Raw genomic sequence first — 24,802 nt, forward strand, 5'->3', positions numbered from 1 at the left:
CAAAAAAAAATACTAATGAAAACACAGGAACACTTTTCAGTTTTTCAGTATGTAACCACCAAAATAAAATGCAAAAAATGATCGCAACGAAACCACATGGCTACATCCCGGAACTATCACGCACTAAACAAAAAAAAACCCAAAATGCATATATAATAGCATTATTAGGTAGTAATGCAGGTATATAATTATACTTGCATAACCTGCACCAAATGTATGTAGGCCAACCCTGAAATTACATCGGATCCCGGCGTAAGAGGGTGCCTGAAAATTTATCAACCGTTCTAAAATAGACATTTATTACTACCGCGTCTCTCACCGCTGCCCCTCAGCTGTGTGGCTAGAAGATAGGTAGCGGAGCCTTAACTGTTTTCTGCTAAATAATTCCCGAGCGCGAAGTCTTCTTCTAATAGTTTCGACAGAAACACTCACACCCGTAGCTTGTAAAAGTTGCCTTTGAAGCTCTGGATGAGATGTTGTGGGATTTCTTCTTGCTATTTGAGCTAAAAAGCGATCCTGCCCTTCAGTAGTTGCTCTTTCACGACTTCTCCTTGGTCTGTTTTTTAAGGTTCCCAATTCCAGAAATCTTGAATATGTTTTTGAAACAACACCTTGTGTAACCCCCACCGTTCTAGCTATCTGCCTTTGTGACATGCCTTGTTCTGCCAGAGCAATAATTCTTCCCCTCTGAACTTCCGATAGCCCAATGTATGGCATTCTTGTTTAGTTTTCAAAAATAAATAAATTTGATGCGACTTGCAAGTGAAACAGTAAAATCGACACTGCTAGGTAAAACATTATTAATCTGCCTGTCCTTGAGAGTAAATACTTGTACATTTTATTGCTTGCAACAAAAAATATCTTACTAAAATATTTCGTATTAATACAAGGTGATTCCATATAAGTTTGGTTGTGTGTATATTGCTTGAACCAGTCGCTGATGCTAACTTTTATATCATTACGAAGACAAGTAAATTTAAAAACCCTATTTTTTATTATTCTTTCATTTTTGTAAAAAAATTTTTTTTTTTTAAATAAATAGATTAGCTTAATAAATGTGAAAAACTTATAAATTGGATTTATCTGGTTTTGCTTGATCGCTCCTCAAATATTCTTCTCGATTTCGGTTTCCTCGAGACTCCCACTCGACTTCTTGTGACTCAAAAGATGATAATAATGGTCGAAAAATAAAACACAAAAAACGTATGAAACAATTTGAATCCATTGTTTATATCAATCAAAATCATACACCATTGAATTAAAATTACTAAACAATTTTATAGTTTTTAGACAATCAAAATTTCGGATAAAACACTTCCTTACGTTATGTCCTATCGGGTGGGTTGGGATCGCCCTCCCGCCGAATATGAATAAAAGAAACTTAAAAAATCTTTTGTCTGGAATGAAACGCACCAAATGATCACACAATTATACACAAAACTCTGCCGCTATTGTGGTATGGGGGATAACTAAGCTGCCTCCCCAAGGAAACTTGGAAAAGCGGCTTGTTCGTCCCACGGTACGGATGGATAAATAATCTTAGGTTATTAAATTCGGGAGTCTCTGGGTATAAAAATAAAAGAAGTTTCAAATCGGCTCATGTTTCCTATATTGAAAAGGAAAAATGGGCGATTCAAAGACGTACAGTCGAAGAGTTTTCCGTACAATTCTAAGTCTACATTTGGCAGTGAATTAAAAAAAAAAAAATAAGAGTGCGCATCCTAGCACCGCTAGCTAACACAAATTTCCTAGTAAGTAAATTTAAAAAATAATTACAAGTATTGTATCATCATACATACAAAAAACACACTGATCTAAAAAACCATTGACTCTATGATCTATATAATGTATTTTTAGCCTAGGATAGATAACTTTTTCTGTACTTTATTGCCCTTAATTGATAACCCTTGAACGAATTTATACTGTCTATTGATGAGGGAGGTGTTGGATTACCGGCGACACAATAACTCTCTTCCATATACTCTTGTGTATTATAAACTGACTTCTTTAAAAAAAAAACAAAAAATTTATTATAATAAATTGTGACGTGTGTACCGAGAGGTGAAAGAAATGACGAATGCGGTTTTTTGTACAAAAATAAACCCGAATACAACTACTTTAGTTTTTACGTGACGCGACGACGAAAATCAAGGTAAAATAAAACTTAAACTAAATTTATACCTATCATTTACATAAATTGGACATTTTTACAAATCGAAGGGGGAGTAGAGTTAAGTAATAAGTTAGATTAGAGGTCAGGTACCGCGGCTAGCGTTCACACATCGCACGGTCACTGTGTTTTAACCAGCAGCGACAAACTTTTCCGGAGCTAATTTGTGGCCAGATTATTGTTATTAATGCGAAAAAAACTATTCAATTTTTTTTTTAACGACTAAATTATTGATTAATGGGGAATGACGGGGGTAGATGTATTGTAATGTCGGTTTGATTGGGGCGGCAGCAGCACCACAAAGTAGCTCTTGCATTTTTTGCACACTGAAAAATGTCCGTCACAGATAGTGTTCACAGGGCAGACGGCTTTAGTCCCTGGTTCATTATGCGTCGTCTTCTTCTTCATCCACACCCTCTTCACCTTCTACGTCTTCCTCATCATCTTCTGCAATAAGAGAAAACTCTCATTATAGAAGTTTATGCTTAACAAAAAAAAAACTTTTAATTATATGCTTTAAAAATTATATTACATCCTACCAAGTGCATAAACCACCCCTGGGCTTTCACAAGTTTCTCATTTGGGGCTCTAAAAGTCTTTACTTGTCAAAGTGAAAAAAAATATGTTTATTGTGCATTATTCTAGCATATATAAAATGCACATATTTTCATTATTTTTGAGAGGATTTTCAAAATTTCTTCTGGAAAAATGGGAAAAACTTCAAAAAATCCTAAAAATCAAAAATTTCTAATTTTGGACTACCAGAACCTAAGTTATTCCCTAGTTCGTAAAAGTGGATTTAATTTGTTTCTTACAGGAACTCTTGGAATAAAAATTCAAATATTTTCATTCTTTTTGGGAGGATTTTCAAAATTTCTTCTGGAAAAATGGGAAAAACTTCAAAAAATCAAAAATTTCTAAATTTGGACTACCAAAACTTAAGCTATTCCCTAGTTCTTGAAAGTGGACTTGATTTGTTTCTTACAGGAACTCCTTGAATAAAAATTCAAATATTTTCATTATATTGGGAGGATTTTCAAAATGTCTTCTGGAAAAATGCGAAAAACTTACATAACAACTGTAACAGTCTGGTACTGTTAAAAAAAAACAATAATCAGAAACACACATAAAAATAAATATACAGACAACTTAAACCTACTAACACAACTCAGACGTACGTTTTCAAATTTCGTTGTGCGATGAAAATTGTCGTGGGAATATCAAAATTAGCCACATTTCTACATGAAAATCACATTTCAAATGTCTATTATTGACATATAATGGAGTGATGTGGTTAAACTTACAACCTCCTTAAGCAAAATGCCTATAAACATATTTTAAAGGCTATTCAATTTTTAGTAAATTGAGCACAGCTTCTTCAAGCATGCTGCCAAAAATTCATCGCAATATCCATTACAAGATCCAGGTTGGTTTCTTACGGGATCATTACTCCTTTTATATAAATGGTTGTAAAATTGAACTTAACCCCGACAGCCTGTGACCCAATAATCAGGTGTACCCTTTTTTTTGGCATTAGGCAACAAACCATTCCAGAAGACCATTCAAAGACATTGTCCAGACAACATTGACACCAGCAAGTCCCCTGCAAGAATCTGCAGGATAAAATGAAGATGAATGTCATCAGCAGTAAAAAGGGCAAAAAGTATGGGACTAAGAATGGACCCCTGAGGCACTTCACATTGAAGATATTGAATGTCGGACCTAGTCCCATCAAGGTTCACAACCTGCCTTCTATGCTTTAGATATGATGAGAACCAGCCAAAAGCTTGATCAGAAAATCCAAAAAAGTGCAGATTAGCAATCAGCATTTTATGGTTAATAAGGTGAAACGCCTTTTACTATAATCCGTTAATTGATCTATGCAACTAGTAACCTAAGTGCTGTTGTTGTGCTATGACAAACTCTAAATCTAGACTGAACATCCGGCAGCATGTGTTGAGTGAACAAGATTGTTCATCATGTTGGAAACCAGTCTTTTAAGCATTTTCCCAAGGATCGTCGAGAGGCTAATTGGTCGTAATTCATCCAGACTACCAAAATGTGTAGTCCTGGGCAGTGGCTTTACTACTAATGCTGTTGTTTTCCACATAATAGGATATTCACCTTCTGTAAACAGTTATTGTAAATGTGTTATGGTTATGAACTCCTGAACTTTGATTATATTTATCTAAATTATATATATTTAAAGATATAAGGTGACGGCAGTGTAAGTAGATGAAGGCTTTTAAAAAAATCTCTGACCTTCAGTGTCTTGTTCAAAAAGTACTATCTGACATCATTCAATCAATTGAAAGAAACGAATCACTATCAAGGGATTTCAGAAAAGCTTATGATAGTGTTCACCTTGAGGTATTACTGCAGAAAGGTCTTGAATACGGGATAAGGGGTCACACATACTTGGTTTGCAACTTACTCAAAAAATCTCAGGGTAGAGAGTAAAATTGTACAATGAATATGGTAAATCTTTTTTTTTCAGAATGTGTGGGGGGACACTCTTGGGGGGTCAGTCCTAGGACTAGCACTAGTATATAAACAATTTACCTTTATGCATAATAGTTGCAGATGACACATTTTTTCTTGTAAAACATAAAGAACAACTAAACAAAAAACAGTCACAGGAAATTTAGTATTAGTCTAAGGTATATGTAAAAAATAATTTAAGATTGTTAGGGTACATTTTAGGCAATCAAGTTAACTGGAAAAATCATATTGCAGATCTCTATATCAAACTAGTTGGAATATGTTACTGCTTGAATTCTTCAAATGAGACAAATACAAACTGGTATATTGACAAATTTGTACTATGCATGTTTTCAATGTAGCATTCTGTTATTTGACTCTTAGTAGGAGTACAAAGACATGTATCTGCGAGGAGCCTTTCTAAACACTTCAAACTCTTAACTGTATCTTTATAATATATACTGGAAAGTCTTGTTATGTCCTTGTATCTTTACAATTCCTAAACTTTTGTAACATAATTACTGCAGTCAAATTTTCCTAACTCATTTATAATTCTGTCTCTAGTATAAGTACATGATATTTTATCTTTCTTTTATTTTTTGTTGTTCTTAGTGTTTTCTATTAATGTTTTTTTTATGAGAAAATTCCACACATGTAAACTTTTAATAATCCTTTTTTAAAAATTGTAACAAAACTGTATCGACGACCTTATATTTATTTTATGTAATAAAAGGTGCAATAAATGAATTTTAAATTTGAATTATTGTGGAAATAAATAAATATACAAATAAATATTATCCCTGAAACCCAGATTTCACAATTTTACATTTTTCAACCAACTTCAACAATCCTTAGTTGCAACTTAAAAATCTTCCTAGGAAATCATCAATCTCAGCATGATTTCCTGTTTTTCAGCAAATTTAACCTCATTCCTATATCTCTTACTGATGGTTTTCTGTTTGGTTTATGTTCTGGACATTATCAACTGTATATATAAATTAAAGTGTTACTAACAAAAGAAGTATAAAGATACCCTTGAGGGCATTAATTAAGAAGCACCTAATATACTGTAACTCCAAACTAAGACATCATTTATATAAAATTGGCCTGGTGAACAATGCTTAGTGCATAATTAAAAATGCTTTGTCAAATCAACCGATGGAGGAAATCTAATTTGGTGTTGGTCACAATAGACCAGGAAGTCCCACTATTATTTGACCAGTCACATTAAACCAATGAAGTTCGTAAATATCCTAAAAGGTGTGATGAAAATATAGCAATTGCTTATACTATACTAAGATTTATAGCAGAAGTTAGACGCAGGCAAAATTTGCTTGAATTCTTGAAATTTAATCAGGCAGTTCAGTTTTAACAATCAAAGTCAAATAAAGCTTTTTTATTCAACACACAGAGGTGTTGTTAACAAAGAAATATGAAGAGAAAAATGAATTAATTTGATATTATATCTGGGTTACATTAATCCCTTAAGAATGGTCTAAGTCTTCCTAGTAACCTTCCAGTATTAACGTATTTTCCTCTCCCCTAAAAAACTTATTAAAAACCAGCCTTACTGTGGAAGAACATTTAAATATTCTTGTCAAAAACTTAGTTTTGAAAATGTAGGAATATTGGTTGGTAAGTTTATATGAGGATTATTTACATTTTCTGATAGATAATTAAAAAATACTTTTTATGCATCAAGCGAACAGTATGTCAGTCTCTTTCTGGATAATAAAGTGAGTTTTGCGAGACTTGTGAGAAGACAAAAGCCTTAGGGCATGAAGTTAAATAAATGTATGAATTCAAATCACAAGTAAGATTGTATGAATGAAAAATAGGCAAATTTAGCCACTAATAGATCTAGATTCTGCTGAATCTGATTTTTAAAAGCTCTTTAATGTTCTACTAGCAGAACTAAAAAGAGGTGACCTGTGAATAAATGTTATAGAAAAGTGAATGAATTTAGATTTTAACAGGTATGTAACAAGTGTATCTTGTACCATCATTTTGCAAGTGCTTCCAAATGTATATTAGAAATTGCCTGACCTGAGAACAATTTTTGTATTTTACATGAATAAAAAACGAGTATGAGTATTTTCCTGTAAAATTTTCGGTTATGTGGTACATCCCATATAAACTTATCAAAAAAATTCTGGTGCCCTTAAGTGTCAATTATACCACATACACTTCAAAATCCTTATCATCGACATTGATAACCTGACCTGAGCGTAGCATATTATCGTTTATTTACTTAATATGTCCAAAGAGAGATAAGTCGAACAAACGAAACGGAAACGTACCTTCTCCCTCTATTTCGTCATCCTCTCCCTCGGGGGCCTCGTCTTCTCCTTCTTCCTCTTCTATGACCTCCTCCTCTTCCTCGTCAAGCTCTTCGCCCTCCGAGTTCGCCCCATTTTCCTCCTTCTTAGCCTTTTTAGGGTCATCGGTTTTATCCTACATGAGAGGGCGAAAAAAAAAAAAAACAGGTAATAATTTTGTTTAGGGGCCAACCGTTACTCAATTTCATACCTGGCAATTATTGCCACCCCAATAAACGTTTTGCATTCAATTATCTGAGACCTTAAGAGGGAAACCATAATGAAATACGTTAGCATTTAATGAATAGTCAAGTCAGTTTGTTCTTGTAGGGTTCTGTGGGGAGTTATTTTTAGGCCTACTAACTCTAAACAAATTCCTATTGAAAATATGAAGAGGAAGAGACCGTTATAATAAAACTTATAAGAAGAATCTATTTTAAGAGTCGAGGTCCGACCGACGCGTACGCCCGCGTCCAAAATGGCTGATGGCGGCAAAGAAAAAGGGGGAAAAGAGCCCTCCGTGATGAACAGAGGGTCTGCCTCCTTCTCGCTCATATTTTATTGTATATACAGAACCGTAAATCAGTGGAAATGAAGGGAAGGCGAAGCATAATATGAAGGCGATAACAAGAGCACCTGTGAGGCAGGAAACGGCACGAGAAAGCGACCGACGCCAGCCATTCGGTCGGCCGTCCAATTTAATTTCGTACCATTATTAGTTTTAGACAGGGCACATGTGTATGTTGTGTCTTTAACAATTTCTTAATTGAGATTTAAATAAATTAAAAGCGTTCATTGAGTGATTAAATGAGGGAAGTTTTTCTTGTGCAAAAACACCCCATTCGATATAGGAAGCGCTACTTCCATTATCTTTCTTTCCCTTTTGTAATGTGAATTTGTTTTTCCTCCTCGGATCTCCGGGGGGAGCTATACATATTTCGTGTTATAGGGATGATTGGAAGGTGCTCAAAATAAACAGTTTATATGGTGCTTTAAGGGTTAATGGTGATAAAAGTGTAATGGGCTCTTTTTAACTTGGGTGGGGATCCTCGGAACTCAAAGTGCACAACAGTTTTTTCACTTCTATGCTAAAAGATGCATGGTGAATAGAATATTAGTGTTAATCAAGAATTCTTTTATAGTAACACAAATGGTGCAAGGAAAGGGCTTGGGAATTCAATGATTTTAATACTTTTTTTATTGTCAATTGAATTGTCGTTCAAACTCAAAAAAATGCTTTAAAAGGCAAGAAATTCCTTTTAAATATAAATAAAGAATGTATTGTTTTTAGGTTAAGGTTTTTTGGTTAAAAAGTATATTTGGTCCTAAAAAAAGCCCTTACTTAGATGTTTGTCCTTCCATTGAACATTTGTGGTACTTAGCGATTCTGTTATAAATTTCCCTATATTAACAAATGGTGGAAGAAAAGGGCTTTACTGTTCCATGATTTTACTGGTTTTTTATTGTCAATTGAACTGTGTTAAAGAAGAAAACTTGGCGAGTCGAAAAAAGCAAACTTGCTCAGATGCTTGTACAACATTCGCGGTAATTAGGAATTCTGTGATAAGTTTCCTATACTAACAAATGGAGGAAGGAAAGGGCTTGGGAGTTCCATGATTTTAACGGCTTTTGATCATTAATTAAATTGTGATAAAGAAGGAAACTAGGCGAGTCCAAAAAAGCGAACTGACTCAAATGCTTGCACAACATTTGCAGCAATTAGGGATTCTTTTATAAAGTTTGCTATATTAACAAATGTTGAAAGAAAAGCTCATAAAAGTCCCATGATTTTAATGGTTTTTTATTGGCAATTGAATGAAATTTGGCGAGTCCAACAAGAGAACATACACAGTTGCTTGTACTTCCATTACCACTAAATGGAAACATTACATTTAGGAACTTCTCATCCATTCCGTTACGCTTTAAATCTCTGATTTTGGAAATATATTATTATCGTCAAGTAGCCAAGAATTCCTTGAACTTTATCTTATACTTTTAGCAAAAATTGAGACTTGACTGGCTTTTGAAAGACTTTAGTTAGGGTCTCTGTAGAAACTCATTGTTGTTACTCCAAGGCTTCCCTGATGGTCAACAAAAAGTTTCTATTGATTTAGTAACAGTTAATCTAAGGCGGCCATGAAAATTAACCTAAAAAATAAATCAACATTCGAATTTCTCATTTGGCGGGAAATCGTCCCCGAGGCTATGGCAACTTCCAGGCGCCATATTTGTTTTGAATCGATATTAAACAACTTTTAAGGCGATTTTAAAGAAAAATTTAATAACCGCGAGAACGTTACTATTGTTTGACGTTAATAATGCCGCGAAAAAATTCAAATTTTATATTATTACGTTGAAAAAAACCAAGGACGAACGGAACGGTCTAAAACTCGAAATTTTCTAAAAAAAAAAAAATAAATATTTAAAAAAATAAATATAAAAAAAAAAAAATAGCCCGTCGCCGAGGTGCCAACTAACGTCTATTGATTTCGCCATATTGAATGGCCTCCCGCTTTATGTGTAAACTTCGTATCGCCTCGTAGTAGGCTATGGCCGGCTAGTCTCGCGTCGAGGTGACGCCGCTATTATGGCGGGATGCCTTGGGCTTAGGATTTTGTTTACAATATTTTTACCGCGAAAAGACCCCGCCGTCCATCGATAATATTCGAGAAATTCAAAGAAATATCGCCTAAAAACCTTTGAGGTATCGAAATTGGGGAAATTCCCGATAAAGAAAGGAAGCCATTATTCATTTTTAGAAGTCCGGTCTTTAAACTCACATGGCAACAAGCGTCATCCTTTTATTAAGGAATTATGCGATATACGATTTAAATAAGTTGAAAATGCTTGAGTGCATGCTTAAGAGTGACTGTTTAAAGGTGATCAAGCATAAGAATGAGATTGTCATAATGGCGGAAAAGGAAAAAAGCAATGAAAACGGTAACAATGTGCTTTTCGCTTACCTCGGCCGCTCGCTTCGTTCCTTTCAGTTCACATTTCGCGTCCGCACTCTTGTCGTTTTCCAACTTTTCTACTGCAACTTCTTTGTTTTCTTTCGTACTCATTTTGTTTATATTTTTTAAGTTTTTCCGCTTTTAACTTACAAGTTAACCCGACGAAAGCCGCAAACACTACTGGACCGGCTCTACCGTAGCTAGATGCTTCTCGGTTCAAAATGTAAAATGGCGCCCGGTTTCGCCGATCGGATCCGCCTTCTCCCGAACACCCGGCCTTCGTTATTTGGCGGAATTTTAATATTACGGTACAGCTGCCGCTTCCCTAAGGAGATTTTCACTAGTTTTACGTGTTAACCGGGGGATGTTCACTATCGTTTTTGCCAAATTTTAATTGTTAAAATGTTCAAAACGAGGGGTTCGAGATTAAAAATTGCCCGCTGTGTTTTGCTGCGAGATTATTTTTTTAATTGATGATGCTCCCGTTAGAGGGCGACCGTTCAAACATTTTCCCACCTTTTTATTTTAAATTCTTATTTTTACCGTTCAAATTGAATAAAAATTATTAGTTTTAAGCATTATGCCCTGTATCCTAACTATAATCCTTCGTACACGCCCCTAAGCATAAAAATTAATTCATCAATGGCACGTGTAATGTCTTGAGTTGGCGAGTTTTATTTAATGGCCGCTCATGGCGACCGTTGTTTGAGTCATTTATATTTTAGAAATCCCAATTCGTCATATTCCCATTATATTGGTAATAAATTAAATTATTTAGTTATTTTAAGTTGTTATTAAAACGCCCTTCTAAAAACATATGACGCCCTACCGGTAATTCCATCACCACAACTAATTTTTAATGGCACTCGCTGTTTAAATAAAAATTATTTTTAGCTTTTATGTCAATAACTGACAAAAAAGTCTTTTCTCCATTTATGGCTTAATCGGAAATTCTTTTAAAAAATTAATAGGACACCATACTAAGTAATTTTTTTGCACATAACCTCTTTCTATCCATGCCTACTTCATCACACATTAATTAATGCCGTATTTCCATAGCACTCTATATTCAAATTAAGCATTATTTTCAGGTTTTCTGTCAAGTGACTTTTGCCCATTTCTTGCCCAAATGTGTGCCAAAATAAGCATTTTCCCATTTCAATGGGGTGAAGGAAAACGAGGAATAATCTACAATGGGGCGCCACTATATAATAAATGACCCAACAGCCCTGTAAAAAAAAACCTAATAAAGAAAACAAAAGATTTCCCAAGTAGTGCAATAAAATAAAACAAAATGGTTAATTAGAGAGAGAAAGAGAGCTAATACATTCAAGGAAACGCGTGTGTGTGTGTGGATGTGTCGATAGGCGGCTACGGCGCAGTCGCAAAGTAAAGGCCTGGGAATGTTCTTCCTTTGCCCCTTTCGCAATCCTACACCAAATTATATTATGCATGATGGGTCGTTAGCGGTCCTTCGAACCGTGGGTCGTCAAGAGGATTAATTTTCTTAGCCTCTATTCTTCTTTCATGTATATAAACTGATGCAATACACTATAAATAGGAAGAAAAATGTAGTTGATATGAACCTATAATATCCTTATTTTCTTGTGATATCATGATCCACGTATAAAACCATGGTTTTATACGTGGATTTTTCAAGAAGCACGTGGGTTGCTTATAAATAAAGGCATGAATATTTCTGATTTTAATCAGATTTACTCTTATTTGTCATTTTTTGACACATAAACCGATTCCAAGGGGTCTATCGGTAATTACCGTTCCTAAATGGTATTAACCAAACACGTCCAAGCGGTTATAGTTATAACTGCTTGAGATACGTGACGTCACCAATTAGCCCTTTATACGTCATCAATTTGGAACAGTAATTACCCACGTCCGGAGCTGTTTTCTAAATGTCAAATGTCAAAGATATTCAAATAAGTGCGGGAAAAAATAAAAACAAACAACAAATTATTACCTTTTTAAAAATGACGCAAAATTTATTATGGCTAATAAGTTTTCTTTTTTTGATATTTATATTTAAGAACTAATTACATATAATATTACTGGCGTCTGGGGTATTATTTAAAAACAAACAAAATGATGATAGTGACAGCTGACAAATTACGAACTTACTCCAATCAAACACGTCCAAGCGGACACGATTGGTTATGTTATAAAGGGACTGTTCAAGGTGAACCAAGGGCTTAACCGCGGTTAAAACCAATAGATCGCTTGGAATCGGTTATATACTTTCTCTATCATTTCATGAAAATAATTATTTTAAAGTTAAAAGTCAACAAAACCCAAAATTTAAAACAAAATTTCGTTCCCGGTTACCCCTCTCTACTAAAATGACGTTTCTGTTGACATAAGCAGCATTGCCACATGTTTAGATTTCTTTCTATATTTAAATATCCGCGAGAGGTTCTAAATACTCTTTGTTCCTTTTAGTATCAAAATAACGTTTTTCAAATATATATTTAAATAAAAGATTCAAAATCAGGCATTTAATATGATTTTTTTGCAGTGGTTGAAAAACTACTTGACAACCTGATTTGGATGAGGCCATACATGTGACAACGCTGTCTCTTCCTTCATCTGGCTGATTCTGACAGCAACATCGAAAATGGTGAGTCGGAAAATAAAAATTAAAAATCCTAATTCATCTATTTATCCTTTAATTATTTTAACGCGATTTTCGCATAATTGAAAAGCCTTATTGTTAAGGAAAAGTGTTTCGTTAATATTTTCCGCGAAAAATCTCATAAATATCCACTTGTATAGGTTATGTTTATTTTGAAGTGTCAATAGAAAAAGGCTTCCAAGTTGTAACTGTATTTTTTGGTTTTTAGGTAAACGTACCGAAACAACGTCGTACGTTTTGTAAAAAATGCAAAGTACACAAGTTACACAAGGTAACGCAGTACAAGAAATCCAAGGAACGTCATGCCTCCCAGGGTAGAAGACGTTACGACAGGAAACAACAAGGTTTCGGAGGTCAAACTAAACCCATCTTCAGGAAGAAGGTAAGCCAAATATGCACCTTTTTTTTAGTACTAATCCCAAGAATAATAAGAGTGACTTAAGAAGTTTATTGCTAGATATAGATGTAGGCAAAAGTAAATTTACTTGAACTGAAAAGAATTTTTGCTCAGTAAATGAGACTCAGCTTTTAATATTAATTTATTTTAAATCAAAGCGATTTTTTAAGGGTTTTGTAAAGTCAGTTAGAGTGATTTCTAGTAAAATCAGTGAGATGCCATTTTAACAGAGACATTATCTGAGTCATTAAAACTAATATATCAAAAACCACTAAAGTTAGTAGTATCAGATTTTTTGTAACAGCTTCATTAAGCCAAGAATAGCATAAGGTGCAAAACAGTTCAGGTAAAATTTTTAGTTATCTCAGGTCAATTCTACTTTAAGCAGTGACAGTTTACTTAGAACAATATAAAGAGAATTGTGCTAGGTTAAGAAATGAATTTTCTATAAATTTACAGAATAACTCAGGTGAAATGTTTCTAGCTATTCAACTTTAAAGCTAGTGGACTTCCCAATTTTGTTTGAAGTTGTCGTCTTTATATGTTTAAGGTTCTAAGTTTGCAAGAAAATGTTATAAAATTTGAAGTCTGCAACATAGAAATACTGTAATCCAGTTTCACTATGCTTATTTCCATCCAGGCATACCTTATGTCATAATATTCTGTGGTTCTCATGCAGTTCTCATGCTCAACCAATGTAGGGGTTAATTATCATTCAAAAGTGAATAATTAGGACTGCCTGATACTTAGATCACTGCTCTCTATTATTTAAAAACAGGTATAACGATGGTGTACTCTCTATATATATTTTGAAGAAAAACGTTGATATAAAGAGTAGTAATAGAGAAACTCAAAACGGTCAAGACCTTGCTTTGCCAAGACACAATTCTGCATTCTTTGAAAATAGTCCTTAGTATGTTACCTGTCGGGGTGAAATGTATGGACCTCAAATAAATTAGGAGTGTATGGTTTCAGATCATTGCTAATTTATGTAAAACTGAAATTTAGATAGTTTTTATCATGTAAATAGGTTTACAAGGTTTAGGTAAACAAGGTATATTTAATGTATATAAGAAATTTCCTTTTTCCAGGCAAAAACCACCAAAAAGATCGTCTTGAGGATGGAATGCGCTGACTGCAAGTACAGAAAGCAAATCCCCCTCAAAAGGTGCAAGCACTTCGAACTTGGCGGTGACAAGAAACGCAAGGGACAAATGATTCAGTTCTAGGTTGTACCTTGTACTGTGTATTTTTTAAGTTAATAAAAAAACAAAATTAAATTGTGTCTTTTGTTTATTAAAATTTACAAAAATTAACAGTTTTTACACTATTTCATTCATTCATCTTAACCTAACTAATTATTCCATCTGGATTGCTAAAATAATAAAAATTATTAGAAAAATTCAATTGAAAAAAAGTTACGTACTCTAGGATGGCTGGGTCATGTCCTTCGACTTGCATTTGCAGCTTAACGGCTGGTTCCCTAATGCCCACCCGAACCATTTTAAAAAACCTTGCGTATATGGGGTGTTCACACGCTTTGACGCCTACTGGTTCCTGAACTTCTTGTGCTTTATTCTCTTCCAGTAGAGGTTCTGCTATTAAATTAATCAAATCACTGTTATTAATTTTAACCTCTCACTTACCTGGATCAGGTTTCACTTCAGATTTAACACTATCTTTTACAATATTGCTTTTATCATTAATACTTTGAAGTTCTGCATCAGGGATAGAGGCAAGCTAAAACGTACTTAATTATGACAGTTTATATGAGGTTCTAATAAATGATCTTACTTGTGCCTCTAAAATTAGTAAGGATGCCTCGACCTTTTGCATCTTGTACTCGAACTCCATAAAGCGAGATTCACAAGACTGGCAAAATTTATTCAAATACGTGACGGTGGTCATTATGAAATGGTTAACGAACGTTATAATTCTTTTTTGCTGTATTGGTGGAATCTGGAAATAGGAAAAGTTAAAGAATAGGGTGGATTTTTTTTTAAATATGCTTCTGACCTCTGTGAGATCCATCTCGACGTCAGCTTTAACGTGAGAATGTTCATCCATGATTATTCTTATGACTAAATTTGTTAATTGATTATGTTTAGACGTGTTCTTTTTTATAGCAATAACAGAAAATAAACTCGATGTTTATGAAAATAAAAACAATAATATACAGCCATTTGACAGACGAAAGAAGACTGTAGACACCAAGAGTTTTCATTCATTCAACAGGGATCCCATGTTGCCAAGTTATCTGTAGTGGTTTGACTATGAATAATAATAGAGCAAATAAAGGAGCACTTCGGATCTAAATCTGTAGATTATACAGCCATTTGACCGAAGAATAAGTTACGTGTGGCTGTAGGAAACGTTGCAACATCGCAGCAAGCTCGTTTACTCAAAACTTGTTACAGCCCAAAATAGGCTGTCGTTCAAATTGTCAAACGTCACAGATGACAACCATAATAAATAAATAACTTTCCGAATTTTTATTCCTGTATTTGTCATGATAAGTGTACAAAAATAATTACTTATCTTATAAATTGAGTTAATTTATTTAAAAAAAAAAATCTGTTACCTTGAACTGTTAAGCTTTTTTTTTATCTTAACCTTTACACCTTATCCTGCAATTTTTTGTAGATCTCAAGGGGAACGTTCTTAACATGGAGACTAGAGAAATAAAAATCGATGCCCCTTGGGGCAAAATAGCTTGTAAGTCAATAATTTAATTCATATTATATCCTATCCCTTTTATATCCTACAATTTCAGTAAAACTTTGGGGTGATGAAAGAGACCCAGCCGTGTTTGCCATACATGGGGTCATGGATAACGCCGGCAGCTTTGATAACTTAATACCCTTATTGCCAACTCACATGTTCTACATTTGCGTAGACCTTCCGGGCCACGGAAAATCCGACCATTTTCCGCCCCATTTGCCCATATTTACAATAAATTATGTTTTAACTTATATAATTGTAACAGACTATTTTAAAACGGGCAAATATATTGTTATGGGTCATAGTTATGGGGGGCAAATTGGTCAATTATTTTCTCGGATATACCCGGAAAGAGTGGAGAAGCTTATTATGTTTGACACAATTTATACTAACCCTATACCGACTAAGTATTATAGGGAGTATTTGGAAGATAAGTTTTCTACATATTTATATTTAGAAAATAAAATGAAGACTGGCGAGGCTCCTCTGTACAGTTATCAGGAAGCTGTGGACAAGATAATGAAGGTTTGATTAACTTTATTATAAATCCTAATAGTTTTTTTAAATGTTCTTTTTAGGTTCGACCATATCCTATAGAGGGAGATGCTGTTAAAAACTTATTAAAAAGAATGCTTATTCCAGTCGAAGGTGATAAATACAAACTATCAATAGACCAAAGACTAAAATGCTTCATTAATCCATTACACAATGACAAATATGCTATTGATTCCTTAACAGAGAGCCCACTGAAATGTCCTGTTCTGATGATATTCGGTCTTGATTCTAGGGCTCAAAGGCACCTTTTAAGGCCTATTTTAAGCCACTTAAAAAAGCAGAAGAATGTTACAGTAAAATATGTGCCTGGGCATCATGATGTGCATCAAAATGACCCCGAAAGGGTGGCCCCAATAGTGAACGAGTTTTTGGCCGTGACAAAAAGCAAACTTTAGATTATTTACTATTAATATTTATCTTTTAAATATTGTTTTACATTCCAAAGGTGATGGAAAGGTAAAAAAAGAGTTTTTAACTAAACATTTTAAAGTGTTGGGTGCTATTATGTATATAAATAAAACAAATTTAATTATAAGAAATTCTATAATGCTGTACAAAAAGTAATACATATTAATAATGATAATAATCAGTCGACCATATGTTTGAATATAAATCCTTTTTTCTGCAGCAGTGATTCAAAATTGAAAACTGGAAAACCCTTTAAATATCAATCCTTAAAACACTAGTCTAGATTACAATTGCATATTATCTACAATACTGCACATGATTCTATCTCGAATATCACACGGGTCTACATTGGCATCATTTTTATCCATCTTTTCTTGATTGACAATCAGATCAGTCTCGATCATTATCTTGGAATCCAAATCCATGGGTTCTGGTAAGTTTTGTATGGCCTGCTGTAAAATTTCTGTCACTTTGTCCAAATGTTTCTGAAACCTTGAAGAAAAAATGGACAAAAAAACTTAACCTAACTAAAACTTAATAGTTTTGATTTCTCACTTACCTATTTGCCGTTTCTATCCTCTGCCTCTTCTGTAGCTCCATCATAACCCTTAAAGTTTCCCTAGCTTGGTGTGGACGAAATTCGTTAAGTAAATGGTGTATATGTATAAACAACAAGCTCAGATCGTCAACTTTTTCAGTTCTTTTAGGTGAATCCGGACAATTCACTAACAGATCGAGTAGATCCAAAAAATTCGCTAGAAGTGACTGATTGAGCTTTTTTAACTCTCGCCTTCTGTCAAAGTGTTGAGGATATAACCTTTTTATCCCCTATTATAGAGCATATAACAATGAAGCAACTTAATAAGAAGAGTCTTAGGCTTATTTACCTGGCTTTCCAAAGGCCGTATAATGCTTTCCTCGGTATTAAAAGTGTTCCCGAACATATGGTAGGTGTCTTGTATGGGGGGAGGCGGTTTTGGGGCTCTGCCCCTTCGGATAAGGTCATCTGTGTATTGGTTTACATATTGCATGGGCGGTGCGGGCAGCGAGCTGACTTGAACAGCATCCGAAGACATTTTTAATGAGAGTTTGCAGACAATTTATTAGTTTAGTATTAATAATATGATCAAGAAAAAGTTTAAGAAAATTTCAGTTTTTTCTTTATTATGATAACTGTCAAGTTGTCATTTGTCAAAGTTGACATTGACAAGAAAAAACCAGTGTTGCCGTAGCTTCTGTGGACTTTAACCCTAAACTATGCATGCCATAGAGTTTCTGGCAGTTAATAAAAATAAGAAGTGGTTCAAGAGGAAATACCGTTTTGTTTAATTTCTACAAAACGTTGCGTAATTAATTAATTTAAGGGTATGTACCGTTATCAACTGTCAGTCTGGACGTCGTTCCGATATTTATTTCAGTTTACTGATTCAGTACTGAATGACGTCATTAATCTTTACTGGATTGGCTGGGGATAAAAGCTACTGTAGGTACAGTAAAATAGTGGGGGACTGTCAAAACTGTCAGAAGTGTCGTTGATGTTGATTTCTTGAATTTTCTTGTTTACGTTGTGGGAATTATTTTCCAAGTTCATAACATAAATTGTTCAAAATAAACGCTATGGCTATGAACCCCAATAATGTAGCAGCCATGATAGTGGCAAACACCGTTTCCGTTTTATTATTTACCGATGACGAGGAAGATGAACTGGACCAAGAAGACTTTTAGGGTAAAAACACACGAGGCGGTTTGCAAGCGGTTTGCGCCGCGACGGCGGCCGGTGGACCGCCGCTCGACTTAAAACACACGCGACGGCTTTTGCAACTACGAACGGCACGAAAAATTACAAGATCAGTTTGATGTTGCCAAGCTTTGCGTACAGTTTACAGTTTTTTATTTATCGTGAGCAAAATGGACTCCGACAGTGAAGATGATTTTTTATTTTTGTTGGCGGCATCGGCACTGGCATTACGCAAAAAACCAAAAAAAAAAAAATAGAACGAAACGTATCATACATCTCATAGTTATGGAAAGAAACAAGAAGGGATATTTCAATACCATCTATAAGGAGATTTGTGAAGATCCGGAAAATTTTTTAAATTTCACCAGAATGTCAAAGGAATCATACCAGGAGTTACTTTTATTGATACAAGAGCCATGTACAAAAGCTAATACCATTATGAGAGATAGCATATCAGTGCAAGAAAAGCTTTTGATAACTTTAAGGTAGGTGATGAATTTATACCTATTTCTACAATTTTTGTCTTTATTAAATTATTGGTTATACCCCGTTTGCCTGCCTAATGAGGATTTAGTTACCTACTCCACATCTACTCGAAATAGTATTAACTCAATGGAAGTCTTAAAAAAACGCCTAAAAATGAACTAGATATAGATATAATATATTTAAACACAAACAAAAACAAACAAAAAAAAACTAAATTAAACTTATATGCCTATAAACTCATATGCTCTGAACCATCAAGAGAATATGGTGAGAATTGGGATTCGGGTGGCGCAACTCGTTGTAGCCCAGAAGGCCCTGGCTGATTCTGAAGGTGTGGTGTTGAAGTTGGTTGATGTTGTTGTGGTAATGAATTCTGTGGAGGCAATGAATGTGTATACCATGATGGTGGTTCAACGTGGGGTTGGAAGTGACTAGGTGGTTCGGAGAATGTAGTAGCATGATGTTGGTGTGGAGGTGGACAAATATGCCTATTTAATAAAGCCATCAATTCCATTCTGACCAACAACTTGTTATCAACTGGAATTTTTTTTAAAAATGGCAACAATGACAACAAAAAATGCTTGTCATCATCCACACTTTCTTTTTCTTTCATCAGTTTTCCTTTTTGAATATCGGTGTGTGTTTGAAGAGCTTCACACAAAACTGTTTCTACCGAATCATTTTTTTTCTTCTTAATGCGCTCTTCACCATAATGCTGTTGCTGCTGCCTTTTTCGGGATTCCCGCTTGGTTGTATTTGGTTGATCTGGTGGCTCTGTCGATGCATCTTCATCTGTACCTTCCTGAGGCGTGGCTGCAGTCTCATCATCTGTGGCTGCCAATTCATGTGTTGCATCGAGCGAACTCTCTGTTGCCCTTCTTTGGACCACATCCGACAAAAATGAGAGCTGTTGGGCACACATATATGGGGTTTTTCCTTTCCGGTCTTGCCCAGATTTGCCTTTACTTTCGGAAAGGTGTTTGGAATATCTGTCCCTGACATTTTTCCATTTTTTTTGTAGCATAGGACCTAAAAAATTAACGAAATTTTATGTTTTTTCAGGTACCTAACAACTGGTTGTTCATTTGTGGATTTGCTCTATGCATTTAGAATTGGAAAATCTACAGCAAGTTTGATTGTTCAAGAAGTTTGTAAAGCACTATGGGCGCATGTTAGGCAAATGGCTTTTCCAGTTTTAAATGCCGAAAAGTGGATGGAAATCGCATGACAATTTGACAGTTGATTCATTTAGCAAAGGGAATCCAAGAGCATTAAATGGCCGAGATAAATTTGCAAATTATTTTGTTAATATTTATCCACTAGAGTGGCAAAACGAATCAATATAAACTATATGTATATTATATCATTATTATTAAAATAAACGTACCTACTTATAGCATATAATATGTACATACCTATAATTTTTTTTTCCTCAACAGAAGCAGCTGCGCTTAGAAATTCTGTAGTAACTTCTTCCCATGCCTGTTTTTTTTTTATTCTGTTTGAATAATTATCATCACGCATATCCCAAATCGCTGGCCTCAATTGAACCTCAGTAATTAATTTTTCTATGTTGAATTCCCTGGTTTCCATAATAAATGAACACTTTTCAACACTGCACAAAAAAAAACGCACCAAAAAACCCTACGTGTGGTTTGCAACACAGAAGATAAGTAAATGATGTGCCGCGGTAGTGCCGCTAAAGCAATAAAAACCAAGCGGCGTGCCGGCGGCCCATGGTATCGAGCAGGGTACGCGCGTCGGACGCCGCGTTTTATGGGATTAGGCGGCGCCGTCTGTTTCAAAGCTCACAAGTCCCATAAACGAGGCGTCGAGCTCGACCACCGCGCGACAACCGTCGCGGCGCAAACCGCTTGCAAACCGCCTCGTGTGTTTCCACCCTTATATTGCCCAATTACAGGCTTAAGGACAGGCCCGTATTCGCGTTCCAAATTATTTGGAAAACGTGATAAACCTATATTCCGAAGAGGAATTTAGGATGCATTTCAGGTACCTAGGTACAAATTCAAAAGATAATATAGTACATTATATTATTAGTGAAGAAAGTGATATTTTTCACTCAAGTGGTGATGTTTTTGAAATTCACAGGAGTGTATGAAATTTACTATTTTCATGAGTAATGTAGGTGTACACAATTTTTCCTAAGACCACAAATTTGCGCTCTTTAGGCCTTTAAATTTTTTAGAAAACTCTTAATTGTGCACATACTGCACTGCAAAAAAAAAGGCACAAAAGTACATGACGTGTATTTTACTTTCCCACATGAAATATGTTTGTTCGAAAGTTTTATAGGTTAGGTTTTAAAGGTCATGGTGTGGTTGTGAAAACAGTGCTGAAAACTGTTCCTTTTTTGGTGTAAAACAGCACGCTGTATAAAATCGGAACGACAAATTACAGTAAAATCAGCACAGTACAATCACGAACTGACAGTTGAAAACGGTACATACCCTAAATATAATATGTGTTTATGTTATGACCTCTGTCATTTCGTCACCCTAATATTACAAGGTTGTATGTAACAAATATGATAATTTAGGAAAAATCGATTTAAAAAAATGGACTTACCTAAAACGCAAACGATTAAGTACTTTTCTTTTTTATTAAACAAGAAAATTAAATGGACAGTAAAAATAAGTTATTTTGATATAAAATGCCAAAAAAAACAACATTTTCTTCAAAAAATAATTTATTGAAAAAAAACATAGGATTCCGTTATATCAAAAATAAATTTTCTTTTTTCCAAATGTAACATAGAATTTTGTAACACAAAACTAGTATTTAATTTAACATACACAGCAAAGCATATAACTTTTATTTACGGCTAAAAATACTTTCATAGTATTGCCTGTCCATTTTGGGAATCCATTTATACATAGACTTTATTGCCTCCACTTTACTTGATGCAAGGGGAATAGCTTTATCGCATCTTTTTAATTCCAGTGGAATAATTAGTTGTTCTGTTTCAGCTGTAACATGCCCCTTTCTCAATTTTCCTTGATGTAAATTTAGAGATTTAAATTTTTCTATGGGGTTAAAGGTATCTTTATACTTGAGTTCGAAAAACGATCTAGAAAACTGCAAAGAAACTACTTTTGAAAATGGCACAGCATTGTAGTTGAGTTGGCTTAAAAAAGACTGAAAGTCTATAAAATCTTCTTGTTTCATTTGGATAATTGTATATGGATTATGGAGGTTTACTTTTAAAAGGTATCGTAAAAGAGATGAAGGAGAATAGTATTCTACCTTATTTAATGATCTTTCGATTGAGCTGTGGATTGCATCTACTTCTTGGATACAAGCATGACCAGGAACAGAAAATTTCATTGTGATTTTTGATAGGTTGTTGTGTTTTTGAATTAGGTGACTAAGGCCATAACTCATGAGACCATTTCTATTTTGCGGAACGCAGCTGTCGCTCCACAAAATAATTTCTGTAAATTCTGGATTGTCCTGCATAACTTTATCAAGTATTTTGTAAACCGCACTTGCAATGTCGTTTCCCTTTCTTCCATGTAAAGCTTCGCTCCACACAGCACAGTATACTTTTTTGCTTATGGAGAGGTGTCCAGTCATATTGTAAACATTTAGTTTACTTTTATAAAAAAAGCTTTTTATGTCAGCTTTTGGGCATGTTAAAACGTTTTCTAGATCAAAGCACAGTATTGGGATTTCACTATCCTTGTCTTTTTGTTTTTCGTTTCTCATGTACTCTTTTTCATTTAAATGATCAGCATATTTTTTTTCCAAACTGTCATCCATCTTATTTTCTATTTCTTTTAGTTTTATTTCCTCGCACGTATCACATCTGTCTTTGCGTGGCTTATGAAAAGCAATGTTAAAATTATTGCAGAATGTTTTCCTATAAACAGAAAATGAAACTGGAGCTTTTTCGCGTTCTTTTGCCAAATCCACATAAAGTTCATATAATTTTTTAATGCTTAATCCACTTTCGACATATTCTTTGTTACTGTTCTTGCGACAATAATGTGATTCCACACGAGGAACCAAGTTTATGTGCTCTTTAACAAAATCTATAGCTTCAGGTGACGTTACCCTTTTCTGATGTTTTCCCTGTATACTTTTAGTCAATGTGTTAGTCACCGTTTTATTTTTGTGAGCTGTATAAATTGGTTTCTGACTTATACATAAAGTTCCTGTATAAAAGTCTTTGCAAACTTGAATTGGTTGACCATTTAACTCAAAATAATATCTAAAGGTTCTCTTTTTTCTTGAATTATCAGGCTTTTTTCCTTTCCTTCTCCGCCAGGGACTATCAACTTTAGTAGTGTTTAAAATATAGTTCTTTTTTTCAACAGCTGAAAGCAGATAATAAAAAATCTCCTTTCGTTGTTCATCGCTTATTATTCGAGAGCATTTAAATAAGCATTTTTGTAAACAATCTTTTTTGTTTTTAATCTCCCTGGCGGGAACGACCTTTTTTCGCGAAGAAATATATTCAAGGCCCCGATCAAATTTAGTTTTTCTTATATTGCTTGCCCATTCGGATGTATTTTTTTGTCTTTTGCGTGTTAACTTTTTGTTTGTCTCATTTATCAAATTATCTTCTTTAGAATCCGTAGTATCATGTGAGGTTGCTGTGTTATGAGAATTATAATACTCTGTTTCAGGGTCTTCAATATTATCATCTTTTACTAAGGGCACTTTTTGTTTTGAGGTGTTTAGCGTTAACGTAGTGGAACAACCGGAAATATTTCTAAAACAAGAATTTAAAACTTTGTTGGAAATAATTTAAAATTTGCTAATATCTTGTAAAAAAATCGTTTTAAAAAACCAAATAAAACAATAACAATTTTTTACCTATTAAAATTTGTTTGCAGCTGAACAGAAGACGGATGAGAAGATTTTTTAATCTCAGTTTTGCTGTTTACTTTAAATTGCATTGCAGAATTAGAAGCCTTATACGAGCTAGTAGAGCAGCCAGGATTGTTTCTAAAACAAAACATAAATCTACATTATTGCATTTTCCTTGACTATACAGAAAATTTAAAATGGTTAAAGTAATATACATATAACATAACAATAAGTTAAGAACTAAAAAGTAATATGATAACTTATATACCTAGTTAAATGGCTTTCTAAGTCTGACTCTTCACATTCGCTTTCACGGCTACTGGATCGGGTTGGAATGTTAATATAACGACCACGAATTTTAATTCTAAAATCAATAAAAAGTGAAAAAGTAAAAAAAGTAGATTAAAGATTCAAAAACCTAAGCTTACATAGCTAAAATAAAAATTTAAAAAATCTTACCTGCATTCTTTTTTCTTTTTTGATTTTTCAGGTAATGTATATTCCTTGTCTTGGTCAGAATCATAACCGTAGCCATCACTAATATCAGTCATATTTAATGCTATATTTTTAAATAAACTTCTCAACAAACACTTGATCTGCTCCAATAAACGTTTTAAAATGAATTATAAACAAAGCAACATAACCCTACATTTGCAGGGTTCTATGTTAGTACATAGAACCCTGTAATATTTATTATTTTAATAAACATTTATATTCTAAGGTTCTATGTTTAACTTACAACTATGATATATCCATTTGTCATAATATTAGGTATACACCTTTGATTTTCCTTATATTACCAGAGTTCTATGTGAGCTTTAAATTTATTTTCAAAATTATAGTGTAGGGCTCACCACATGGAACTTTGTGATATTACAAACCAAATTTCCCTGGAAATGTTACATACAACCTTGTAATATTAGGGTGACGATTTGTCAAAGTTGACAGCGACGTTCGAGAAAAAAACCCATTCCAAGCGGTCTAACGGTAATTACCGTTCCTAAATGGTATTAACCTAACCCTTCCAAGCGGTCATAGTTATAACCGTGTTGAGATACGTGACGTCACCAATTAGCCCTTTATACGTCATCAAT

General features: G+C 34.2%; 7 protein-coding genes across 11 annotated transcripts; 2 read left to right on the forward strand and 5 right to left on the reverse strand.

Annotated features, from left to right (window-relative positions):
* Positions 1–1,204: 1,204 nt before the first annotated feature.
* On the reverse strand, positions 1,205–10,272 carry LOC126741219 (acidic leucine-rich nuclear phosphoprotein 32 family member B-like). Its single transcript, XM_050447585.1, has 3 exons — positions 9,933–10,272; positions 6,952–7,105; positions 1,205–2,617 (listed from the first exon to the last, which is right to left on the reverse strand). The coding sequence occupies exons 1-3, from the start codon at positions 10,032–10,034 to the stop codon at positions 2,556–2,558; spliced, it is 318 nt and encodes a 105-aa protein (XP_050303542.1). The 5' UTR covers positions 10,035–10,272; the 3' UTR covers positions 1,205–2,555.
* Positions 10,273–12,398: 2,126 nt separating this feature from the next.
* On the forward strand, positions 12,399–14,247 carry LOC126741218 (60S ribosomal protein L44). Its single transcript, XM_050447584.1, has 3 exons — positions 12,399–12,555; positions 12,779–12,952; positions 14,059–14,247. Exons 1-3 carry the CDS (start codon positions 12,553–12,555, stop codon positions 14,194–14,196), a joined length of 315 nt encoding a protein of 104 aa, XP_050303541.1. The 5' UTR covers positions 12,399–12,552; the 3' UTR covers positions 14,197–14,247.
* LOC126741217 (WASH complex subunit 3) lies at positions 14,243–15,218 on the reverse strand. 3 transcript variants are annotated; one of them, XM_050447583.1, is made up of 5 exons: positions 14,984–15,218; positions 14,762–14,926; positions 14,614–14,707; positions 14,394–14,553; positions 14,243–14,342 (listed from the first exon to the last, which is right to left on the reverse strand). In XM_050447583.1, the coding sequence occupies exons 1-5, from the start codon at positions 15,032–15,034 to the stop codon at positions 14,318–14,320; spliced, it is 495 nt and encodes a 164-aa protein (XP_050303540.1). In that variant the 5' UTR covers positions 15,035–15,218; the 3' UTR covers positions 14,243–14,317. The 3 variants fall into 3 exon arrangements, with proteins under 3 accessions (XP_050303540.1, XP_050303538.1, XP_050303539.1); XM_050447581.1 differs by having other exon boundaries at positions 14,394–14,565; positions 14,984–15,212; XM_050447582.1 differs by having other exon boundaries at positions 14,394–14,562; positions 14,984–15,204.
* A 211-nt stretch (positions 15,219–15,429) lies between these two features.
* Positions 15,430–16,829, forward strand: LOC126741215 (serine hydrolase-like protein). 2 transcript variants are annotated; one of them, XM_050447579.1, is made up of 4 exons: positions 15,430–15,556; positions 15,611–15,682; positions 15,741–16,213; positions 16,267–16,829. In XM_050447579.1, the coding sequence occupies exons 2-4, from the start codon at positions 15,634–15,636 to the stop codon at positions 16,636–16,638; spliced, it is 894 nt and encodes a 297-aa protein (XP_050303536.1). In that variant the 5' UTR covers positions 15,430–15,556; positions 15,611–15,633; the 3' UTR covers positions 16,639–16,829. The 2 variants fall into 2 exon arrangements, with proteins under 2 accessions (XP_050303536.1, XP_050303535.1); XM_050447578.1 differs by having other exon boundaries at positions 15,441–15,682.
* On the reverse strand, positions 16,768–17,833 carry LOC126741216 (mediator of RNA polymerase II transcription subunit 7). Its single transcript, XM_050447580.1, has 3 exons — positions 17,539–17,833; positions 17,211–17,479; positions 16,768–17,143 (listed from the first exon to the last, which is right to left on the reverse strand). The coding sequence occupies exons 1-3, from the start codon at positions 17,725–17,727 to the stop codon at positions 16,936–16,938; spliced, it is 666 nt and encodes a 221-aa protein (XP_050303537.1). The 5' UTR covers positions 17,728–17,833; the 3' UTR covers positions 16,768–16,935.
* Positions 17,834–19,029: 1,196 nt separating this feature from the next.
* Positions 19,030–20,468, reverse strand: LOC126741214 (uncharacterized). The gene is made up of 2 exons (XM_050447577.1): positions 20,291–20,468; positions 19,030–19,904 (listed from the first exon to the last, which is right to left on the reverse strand). The coding sequence occupies exons 1-2, from the start codon at positions 20,466–20,468 to the stop codon at positions 19,105–19,107; spliced, it is 978 nt and encodes a 325-aa protein (XP_050303534.1). The 3' UTR covers positions 19,030–19,104.
* A 1,110-nt stretch (positions 20,469–21,578) lies between these two features.
* On the reverse strand, positions 21,579–24,778 carry LOC126741553 (uncharacterized). Of its 2 annotated transcripts, XM_050448012.1 has the most exons (4): positions 24,168–24,778; positions 23,977–24,072; positions 23,715–23,846; positions 21,579–23,610 (listed from the first exon to the last, which is right to left on the reverse strand). In XM_050448012.1, the coding sequence occupies exons 1-4, from the start codon at positions 24,257–24,259 to the stop codon at positions 21,708–21,710; spliced, it is 2,223 nt and encodes a 740-aa protein (XP_050303969.1). In that variant the 5' UTR covers positions 24,260–24,778; the 3' UTR covers positions 21,579–21,707. The 2 variants fall into 2 exon arrangements, with proteins under 2 accessions (XP_050303969.1, XP_050303970.1); XM_050448013.1 differs by having other exon boundaries at positions 21,579–23,846.
* Positions 24,779–24,802: the final 24 nt, after the last annotated feature.

This window comes from Anthonomus grandis, chromosome 10 (genome assembly GCF_022605725.1).
Source record: "Anthonomus grandis grandis chromosome 10, icAntGran1.3, whole genome shotgun sequence".
NCBI lineage: Eukaryota > Metazoa > Arthropoda > Insecta > Coleoptera > Curculionidae > Anthonomus > Anthonomus grandis.